At 49.3% G+C, this 11,023-nt stretch overlaps 1 protein-coding gene across 1 annotated transcript in view; it reads left to right on the plus strand.

The window, feature by feature from the left end:
- Positions 1–10,052, plus strand: part of LOC121858509 (A-agglutinin anchorage subunit-like) — a 48,907-nt gene extending 38,855 nt beyond the window's left edge. Inside the window, exons 3-4 of the mRNA XM_042354960.1 lie at positions 9,070–9,560; positions 9,742–10,052. Of these exons, the coding sequence (XP_042210894.1) occupies positions 9,070–9,560; positions 9,742–10,052 (802 nt within the window). The remainder of the gene's footprint in view (positions 1–9,069; positions 9,561–9,741) is intronic.
- The last annotated feature ends 971 nt before the right edge of the window (positions 10,053–11,023 follow it).

An 11,023-nucleotide genomic window follows, 5' to 3' on the forward strand; every position in this document is an offset into this window, starting at 1 on the left:
GCAACTTTGTAGATAATTTCAGTTCCCTACAGCTGAAGACACGGGTATGGAGTTAGCCAAAGGTTTGAGATGCACATCTAATCCGATGTTGAATCTCTTCATCGATGTCCGCGGTAGTGGACAAGTGGTAGCCGAGATACTGAAAGTGGATGATATTAGAGAGGGTAGTACCGTTAAGCTAGACGGATGGTGGAGGTGTGGCTGAAAGAGAATCTGAATTTTATGTACGCTCACCTCAAGGCCGAAGTGTGCATTTGCATCTGCAAAGATGTTCAGGAACTCCAGTTCAGTGTGAGTAACAAGGGAGAGGTCGTCTGCGTACTAAAGTTCAGTAATGGAAGCTGCTGACACCTCTGTTCCAGCCCGGCGTCATCTTATGTTAAAAAGACCCTTCATCCGGTACTGGATGTCCACCCCGCCGCCTAAATTGGCACTGGCATGAGTAAGGAAGGCAGCCAAGAAAATAGAAAAGAGAGTTGGTGCCAGTACACATCCTTGTTTTATCCCCATTTGAATGGGGTAGAACACCAGACTAGGTGCCATTGTGCAGGACACTGCCGTTCATACCATCGTGGAGTTGCCTCACAATGGCGATGAAAGCCATGTACACGTCACGATGCTGTTATCTGCACTTTTCCTGTATTCAGAGGGCAGCAAAGGTCATGTCAGTGGTGCCACGTGATGATCTAAAGCCATATTGAGATTCTGGGAAGAAATATACCGCCCCAGGAAAGAAGTCTGTTTAGGAGGACTCAAGAGATAATCTTGCCAGCTATGAACAGCAGTGAGATCCTGCGGTAGTTGCCACAGTCTGACCGATCTCCCTTGCTCTTATAAATATTGACGACGGAGGCGTCTTTAAGAGCTTGGGGGATTTCCTCCTTTTCCCATATATTCGCTAGGAGAGAGTGGAGACGGCTGATAAGCAGAGGTTCTCCTGCTTTATACACCTCGGCTTGGATTCCGTGAAGCCCTGAGGCTTTGTTATTTTTCATCTGTTTGATGGCAGTAGCTACCTCATCCAGGGATGGAGGATAGCTGAGGTGGGTCAGCTCTGAGTGCTGAGGGACCTGCTGGGTAAACAGGACATCCACATTGGTGTTCCGGTTGAACAGCGAATGATATTGCTCTTTCCAGTGCTAAAGAAGGCCTTCTTCATCTTTTTCTCTTCTACTTTTAAATATCTTTTAATTCATATTTTATTCTCCCTCTAGGCCCTGTTGTGGGTCGATGACCTGTGCCCAGGTGGGCTATTCCTCATAATGAAAAAAATAGGGTGTTACTGTCGAGTGAGCAGCTGAGGGGTACGCCATGAGTGATTGGCCCATAAAATGTTTTAGTGGGAATGAATAATTGGGTCATCTTGTGTTGATCCAAGTTTTTCGCTTCACATGCTGAATTTTTAAGCTAGTCGTTGTTTAATTTGTGAAGTTCGCATTGGGTAGCTGCTTTCTTCTTGCTAAAGATATTAGTTTTGGTCCGAGACTGAGGGTTGTTCAGCAAGTCAGTTACAGCAGCACATTTATCATGGATGAGTAAATTTCATCAACCAGTCCTGGTGTATTCTTTGGAACTGGCCGAAGGTCTCTCTGCAGGTTTTTGTCATGACAGAGTCGTGACTACCCCATTCGGCAATGGGATTTAGGTTGTTTGTTGTTGGATTGTTTATCAACCCATGTTCGAGCAGTTCTCTGAAGGAATGTGCTACTGCTGGGTCCTCCAGACGCTTAGTGTTAAAACCTTTTCTGGAAGCCTGTAGCCTTCGCCGTTTTGGGGCAACATGAAGTGAGAGCTTGGCTCTGATGAGCCGATGATCAATGTTGCAGTGGTCTCAGCCACGCATGGCTCAGGTGATGAGGACATCTCGGCGATCTCTTTTTCTGACAATGATGTAGTCAATGAGATGCCAGTGTTTGGATCGTGGGTGTTGCCACGATCCCTTGAACTTGTTGGCTTGCCTAAACAAGGTATTGGTGATAGTGAGGTTGTGAGCAGCACACCTGCTGAGGAGGAATAAGCCGTTGTGATTACACTTGCCTAGTTCATATCTCCCTATGGTTCCCTGCCAAATGTCAGCATCTCTGCCAACTCTGGCATTGAAGTCATCTAGGATCACAATCTTTCTACTCTGGGGATAGAGGTTAGCACTCTGTCAAGGTCGGTGTAAAAGGCCTCCTTGATGTCATCCTCTACATCCAGTGTTGGGGCGCATACACTGATGAAGGAGACATGACGTGAGTGATTCAGTGGGACTCTGAGTGTCATGAGACTGTTATTGATCCCAACAGGCATTTCAGTTAGCCTGTGTAGGATGCGTTGGCGGATGGCAAAGCCAACTCCATAAATGCGGTTTCTCTCTCCAGAAGACGGTATAGCCAGATCCCCGTTATGTGAGTCGACCCTCGTCTGGGAGCCAGGACCAATTAATGGCTGCTATGTCGATGTTATACCTAGCCAGCTCTTTTGCCACAAGGGCGGTTCTTCTTTCAGGCCGCCCATTTGTGCCAGAATCCAGAAGGGTCCTGATATTCCATGCAGCGACCATAAAAGGTTGTATAGTTTGTTTTGCTTGGATTTGTGATTTTGGTTGTGTTTTCGACTGCATAAGGATGACCTTACTGGGTGCAGTTGCCCTGTCAGGTTGGTTTTCTAGACAGGCTATGTTTAGGGCACCTTTTCTAGCCCACTCCCCATGTGGGGTGAGCAGAGTGGCTCCTCGAAGGGGCTGCTCAGTCGCACAGACAGGACGGGATTGCCGCCCATGTGCAGAGTTGTGACTAGAGACTCCCGGCAGTCATCTCTACCTGTCCCCGTCGCCACTCGTCCGTCGCCATAGGAATTTTGGGGGTATAGGGGTTTTGATGATGATGAGAGGTATGATGAGCTGGATGATGACTGTGGTGAGGCAGGAGCGCAGGCTGCAACCACACATCTTGGCTCTCCCTTTTCCTGATCCAGTGGTGCAAGTGTTGCAACGACAAGGGGAGAGGGAGAGTTGCAATGGACTGCCGGTAGCCCAGTTTGTTGGGTTTCGCCTTGGTAGCCTGTTCATCAGGCATTGCCTTCGCCCGCCGGTGTAGTCGTTGGGTTCTCAAGGTGATCACCTCTTCCGTCTTGTTGGAGCTCTGTAAGCATGTCTTCCTGATGCAGAGCTCCACGGCAGATTTTTCGTTCGGGGTTTAATCCCGTAGCCCTATAACTACCTAGGTTAATCCACAGGACAGCGGGACAATGGTTGGTAGGCGTCAGGACGCGTCCACAGGCCAGTGGGCCTATGCGCCGTCCCTCTGGGGCCCACTGCTACTCCGAGATCCCCTGCTGGTCTAGCCTGGGCCCACGAGGCACCCAGTTACCGTGTGTTGCCACGAGGAGGCACAGCAGGAGTCTTGATGGTGAGGAGGCTGTGTACTGGCACAGCTGCCTCACCATTACAGCTGCCTCATCACTACAGTTGCCTCACCATTACAGCTGCCTCAACATTACAGCTGCCTCACCATTACAGCTGCCTCATGATTACAGCTGCCCCATGATTACAGCTGCCTCACCATTACAGCGGCTCACCATTACAGCTACCTTATGATTACAGCTGCCTCATCATTACAGCCGGCTCACCATTACAACCTGCCTCATGGTTACAGCTGCCTCACACTACAGCCGCCTCATTACAGCTGTTTACCATACAGCTGCCTCATCATACAGCTGCCTCATCATTACAGCTGCCCCCACCATTACAGCTGCCTCACCATTACAGCTGCCTCATCATTACAGCTGCTCCTCATCACAGCTGCCCCCATCATTACAGCTGCCTCACCATTACAGCTGCCTCACCATTACAGCTGCCTCATCATTACAAGGACTATTAGCCATAATGTTATTCTCAATAGCCCTTACATCATTACCTAGATATTACGAGTGAGATTTATACATTACGTTAACTGCTGTTTCTTGCTGTGGTGGATTATAGAGGACGTAAGTATAGCCCTTGGCATAATTACAGGTAAGACGCGCTACACAGGTGAAGTGCAAGGTGAACTATATCTTTGATCCATATATTGTTTAAGTGTGTACAACATACTTGTTATGTATAGGTCTCTCTCATACACATATACATATACATACATACATACATACACATACATACAATACATACAAACCTACATACACACACATAAGCGGACTCTAATATATAAACAATAGCTCACTAGTCAGGGATCGAACCCAGACCCAGGTGTGGGAAGAGGGAGTACCACGGCCCCACAAGGAGTAGACTTGTGGGTAATCAATCAAGGTAGGTTAGTGTTTGGTTGTCCTAGGCAATGGTAACACTCGTTCCCACGCTGGGGTCCTGGGTTCTGATCCCTGACTAGTGAACTATTACCGGTTTCTTGTGGGAGAGGGTAACACTGGATAACCTTGATGATCACAGTGCACCTCCCTGACACGCAACCAGCCCAACCCAACCCAACCTAACCCAACCAACCCAACCAACTTAACCCAACTCAACCCAACCCAACCAGCTCAACCCAACCTAACCTAACCAGCTCAACCCAACCTAACCCAACCAGCTCAACCTAACCTAACCTAACCTAACCAACTCAACCAACTCTAACCCAACCAACCTCAACCTAACCAGCTCAACCTAACCTAACCTAACCCTCCCAGACACGGGTAACCAGCTCAACCTAACCTAACCCAACCCAACCAACCCAACCAACTTAACCCAACCAACTCAACCCAACCAGCTCAACCTAACCCAACCCAACCGCTCAACCTAACCTAACCCAACCCTCCCAGACACGGTAACCAGCTCAACCTAACCTAACCTAACCCCTCCATGACACGGATAACCAGCTCAACCTAACCTAACCTAACCTCCCCAGACACGGGCAACCAGCTCAACCCCAACCCAACCCAACCCAACCAACTCAACCAACTTAACCCAACCAACTCAACCCAACCAGCTCAACCCAACCTAACCCAACCAACTAACCTAACCCAACCCAACCCCTCCCAGACACGGGCAACCAGCTCAACCTAACCTAACCTAACCCCTCCTGACACGGACAACCAGCCAACCTAACTCCAACCTAACCCCCTCCCCGGCACGGATAACCAGCTCAACCTAACCCAACCCAACCTAACCAGCTCAACCTAACCTAACCTAACCAACTCTCAACTCAACCCAACCAGCTCAACCAACCTAAATACAACCAACTCAACCTAACCCAACCAAGTCAACCCAACCCAACCCAACCTAACCCAACCCTCCCAGACACGGACAACTCCAACCTAACCTAACCTAACCCTCCTCGACACGGATAACCAGCTCAACTCAACCTAACCTAACCCCTCCCCTGACACGGATAACCAGCTAACCTAACCTAACCTAACCCCCTCTAGACACGGATAACCAGCTCAACCCAACCTAACCCCTCCCAGACAACGGCAACCAACTCAACCTAACCCAACCTAACTCTAACCTAACTACACTCAACCCAACCTAACCAGCTCAACCTAACTCAACCCAACCAACTCAACCTAACCCAACCAACTCCAACTCAACCCAACCTAACTCCAACCTAACCCTCCCAGACACGAACCGCTCAACCTAACCTAACCTAAACAACTCAACCTTCAATCTCTAACCAACTCAACCCTAACCTAACCTAACCTAACCTAAGACCTCCCAGACACGGGCAACCAACCCAACCTAACCTAACCTAACCAACTCAATCCTAACCCAACCAACTCAACCTAACCTAACCCAACCAACCTCAATCCATCCCAACCAACTCAACCTAACCTAACCCAACCAACTCAACCCAACCTAACCTAACCCAACCCAACCTAACCCAGACACGGCAACAAACTCAACCTAACCTAACCCAACCAATCAACTCAATCTAACCAACTCAACTCAAACCCAACCAACTCATCCTAACTCCAACCAACTCAACCCAACTCAATCCCAACCAACTCAACCTAACCTAACCTAACCAACTCAACTCCAACCCAACCAACTCAACCTAACTCCAACCAACTCAACCTAACCTAACTCAACTCAACCTAACTCTAACCAACTCAACTCTAACTAACCTAACTAGTCAACCTAACCAAATCCTCCCACCCAACCCAACTAACTCAGCCTTAACCAACCAATCAACTCTAACCCAACCTGCTCAATCCAACCTAACCAACTCAACCTTAACCTAATCAACTCAACCTAACTCCAACCAATCAACCTAACCCAACTCCAACCCAACCTAACCCTGGGGTCCAGGGTCAACCTAAGGAGGGAAAAGTGAGCTGTTATAGGCTTGGGTCATGGAGAGTAGAGGTCATGTAAGGCGGTCAAAGGTGTTAATAACTGTTGTGTGGTTAGGTTAGGTTAGGGAGATTGGAGTAGGTAGGGGTGGAATGAGTGGGGGTGGGTGAGGGGGTGCGAGGTAGGGGTGGAGTGGGGTGTGATGGAGGGGGTGGTGGGGGTGGAGGGGTGGGGTGAGTGGGTGTGGGAGGTGGGTGGGTGAGTGGGGGGGTGGAGGGGTGGGATGAGTGTGGGTGAGGTGGTGGAGTGGGTGTGGGGTGAGTGTGGGGAGGGTGTGGGGTGAGTGTGGGTGGGATGAGGTGGGGTGAGGGGTGGAGGGGTGAGTGGGGGTGAGTGTGGTGGGGAGGTGTGGGTGGAGTGTGGGTGAGTGGGGTGGAGGGGTGAGTGTGGTGGGGAGTGGGGTGGGTGTGAGTGGGTGAGTGGGTGGGGTGTGGTGGGTGGAGGTGTGGATGGAGTGGTGGGTGGAGGTGTGTGGTGTGAGGGTAGTGGTGGGTGAGTGTGTGGGTGAGTGTGATGGGTGGAGGGTGTGGGGTGAGTGGGGGTAGTGGTGGGGGGGTGAGTGGGTGAGTGGGGTGTGAGTGGGTGGGATGAATATGTGGTGGGTGGGTGGGGTGGGGTGGGTGGGAGTGTGGTGGGGTGAGGTGGGTGGGTGAGTGGGGGTGAGTGTGGGGGGTGGTGTGGGTGAGTGGGGTGTGGGGTGAGGTGGGGTGAGTGGGGTGAGTGGGTGGGGTGAGTGTGGATGGGTGAGTGGTGTGGGAGGTGGTGGTGGGTGGGTGGAGGAGGTGGGGTAGGGGTGGGTGAGGTGTGGGATGAGTGTGGTGGGGTGAGTGTGGGTGGTGAGTGGTGTGGGGAGGTGGGGTGAGGTGTGGGTGAGGATGGGTGAGTGGTGGGTGAGTGTGGTGGGTGAGTGTGGGTGGAGTGGGTGTGGGATGAGTGGTGTGGAGGGTGATGAGTGTGGGTAGGTGGTGGGTGAGTGGTGTGGGTGAGGTGGGAGGGGTGTGGTCAGCCAGCCGCGTCCGCCACACTCAGTGATCACATACAACTGAAGCCTAGTGACTGTTTTCAACCGCCTTCCTCCTACTGCCTGGCCTCTCACTACCTGGCCTCACCACTTGGCCTCACCACCTGGCCCTCACCGCCTGGCCTCACACCTGGCCTCACCACCTGGCCTCACCACCTGGCCTCACTGCCTGGCCTCACTGCCTGGCCCTCACCTCTGGGCTTTACTTTTGGCCCTCACTGCCTGGCCTCACCTCCTGCCTCACTGCCTGGCCTGTCACCGGCCTTTACTTCTGGCCTCTACCACATCGACTCTAGTACATCGCCCAATGCCTAACCTACCTGCCTCGTTACCTGACCTTCACACAGCCAGGTAAGGTACAGGTATGTAAGTTTCCTACCTGCCACATTACTTGACCTTCACACAGCCAGGTAAGTGTATTGTGGAATGGTTCTGCCACCTCACACAGCCAGGTAAGGTACAGGTAATGTAAGGTTCCTACCGCTCACATTCCTACTCACACAGCCAGGTAAGTGTACAGGTAATGTAAGTTTTCACCTGCCACATACTGACCTCACACAGACAGGTAAGTGTACAGGTAATGTAAGTGTTCCTATGCCTCATTACCTGACCTTCACACAGACAGGTAAGTATACAGGTAATATAAGTGTTCTGCCTCATTACCTGACCTTCATACAGCCAGGTAGTGTACAGGTAATATAAATTGTTCCTACCTGCCACATTACCTGACCTTCACACACCAGGAAGTGTACAGGTAATGTAAGTGTTCCTACCTGCCACATTACCTGACCTTCACACAGCCAGGTAAGTGTACAGGTAATATAAGTGTTCCTACCTGCCTCATTACCTGACCTTCACACAGACAGGTAAGTGTACAGGTAATATAAGTGTTCCTACCTGCCTCATTACCTGACCTTCACACAGCCAGGTAAGTGTACAGGTAATATAAGTGTTCCTACCTGCCTCATTACCTGACCTTCACACAGCCAGGTAAGTGTACAGGTAATGTAAGTGTTCCTACCTGCCACATTACCTGACCTTCCACAGCCAGGTGAGGTATGCAGGTAATGTAAGTGTTCCACCTGCCTCATTACCTGACCTTCACACAGCCAGGTAAGTGTACAGGAAATGTAAGTGTTCCTACCTGCCACATTACCTGACCTTCACACAGCCAGGTAAGTGTACAGGTAATGTAAGTGTTCCTACCCACCATTACCTGACCTTCACCAGGCAAGTGAAGTGTACAGGTAATGTAAGTGTTCTACCTGCCTCATTACCTGACCTTCACACAAGCCAGGTAAGTGTACAGGTAATATAAGTGTTCCTACCTGCCCACTTCCTGACCTTCACACAGACAGGTAAGTGTACAGGTAATATAAGTGTTCTACCTGCCTCATTACCTGACCTTCACACAGACAGGTAAGTGTACAGGTAATATAGTTCCTACCTGCCTCATTACCTGACCTTCACACAGCCAGGTAAGTGTACAGGTAATGCAAGTGTTCCTACCTGCCACATTACCTGACCTTCACAGGTGTTGACATAGATGAATCGAGTTTGTGTGTCAGTTCATGAAAATAATTCCAATGAAGGTAATAATTATCCTGAAACATGAGGGAAGCTGTGATCACACTGCCTCAAGCTGTGATCACACACCTCAAGCTGTGATCACACTGCCTAAGCTGTGATCACACTGCCTTAAGCTGTGATCACACTGCCTAAGCTGTGATCACACTGTGATCACACTGCCTCAAGCTGTGATCACACTGCCTCAAGCTGTGATCACACTGCCTCAAGCTGTGATCACACTACCTCAAGCTGTGATCACACTACCTCAAGCTGTGATCACACACCTCAAGGTCACACTGCCTCAAGCTGTGATCACACTACCTCAAGCTGTCACCCCAAGCTGGTCACACTACCTAGCTGTGATCACAAGCTGCGATCACACTGCCTCAAGCTGTGGTCACACTACCTCAAGCTGTGATCACACTGCCTCAAGCTGTGATCACACTACCACAAGCTGTGATCACACTACCTCAAGCTGTGATCACACTACCTCAAGCTGTGGTCACACTACCTCAAGCTGTGGTCACACTACCTCAAGCTGTGACCACACTACCTCAAGCTGTGACCCAACTACCTCAAGCTGTGGTCACACTGCCTCAAGCTGTGGTCACACTACCTCAAGCTGTGATCACACTACCTCAAGCTGTGATCACACTCCCTCAAGCTGTGATCACACTCCCTCAAGCTGTGGTCACACTACCTCAAGCTGTCACACTACCTCAAGCTGTAGCCACACTACCTCAAGCTGTGACCACACTACCTCAAGCTGGGGTCACACTGCCTAAGCTGTGACCACACTACCTCAATGTGATCACACACACTCAAGCTGTGGTCACACTATCTCAAGCTGTGACCACACTACCTCAAGCTGTGGTCACCCTACCTCAAGCTGTGATCACACATCCTCAAGCTGTGGTCACACTACCTCAAGCTGTGACCACACTCCCTCAAGCTGTGGTCACACTACCTCAAGCTGTGATCACACTACCTCAAGCTGTGATCACATTATCTCAAGCTGTGATCACACTACCTCAAGCTGTGATCACACTACCTCAAGCTGTGATCACACCTCAGGCCACACCTCCCCAATCTGTGATCACACTCCCTCAAGCTGTGATCACATTCCTCAAGCTGTGATCACCTCCCCAATCTGTGACCACACTGCCTCAAGCTGTGATCACACTACCTCAAGCTGTGATCACACTCCCTCAAGCTGTGATCACACTCCCCCAAGCTGTGATCACACTAGGTTAGGTTAGGTTAAGCTCCCTGCAGGACAAGAAGGGGCAGCACGTACAGTATATTTACACGTGTAGGAAGGTTCTTTGTGCCACGCGACGGTAAACAAACCTCCCCTTGTTCCTCAACCTGCCTCCAGAATGCACCTTTTTATACATTCTTTAAGTCCAGGTGATGGTTTAACCTCCCCTTGCAGGTGAGTCAGGTGTCTGTCTGTGTGAGTGAGGGCAACAAGTGTGTGTATGTGTGGGGGGGGGGGTTACAACAGGTGTGTGGTGAGAGGAAGGACTACGAATGAATGGTGGAAAATCCATAAAATACTACTACTACTGTACTACTACTACTACTACTACTACTACTACTACTACTACTACTAATATGTAATTTGTGGTTGTGGTGTGTGGTTGGTGTTGTTGTTGTGTATTGGTGTGTGTGTTGGTTGGGGTGGTGGTGTGTGGTGGTGGGGTGGGTGTGTGGTGGTGTGGTGTTGGGGTGGGTGGGGTGGTGTGTGGTGTGGTGTGGTGGTGGTGGTGTGTGTGTGTGTGTGTGTGTGTGGTGTGTGTGTGTGTGTGATAATAGTAATAATAATAACAACAATAATAATAATAATAATAATAATAATAATAATAATAATAATAATAATAATAATAATAATAATAATATAACAATAATAATAATAATAATAATAATAATAATAATAATAATAATAATAATAATAATAACAACAACAACAATAATAATAATAATAATAATAATAATAATAATAATAACAATAATAATAATAATAATAATAATAATAATAACAACAATAATAATAATAATAATAATAATAATAATAACAACAATAATAACCCCACGTCCTCTGCCTT

Source organism: Homarus americanus, unplaced genomic scaffold, assembly GCF_018991925.1.
Source record: "Homarus americanus isolate GMGI-L3 unplaced genomic scaffold, GMGI_Hamer_2.0 scaffold55880, whole genome shotgun sequence".
NCBI lineage: Eukaryota > Metazoa > Arthropoda > Malacostraca > Decapoda > Nephropidae > Homarus > Homarus americanus.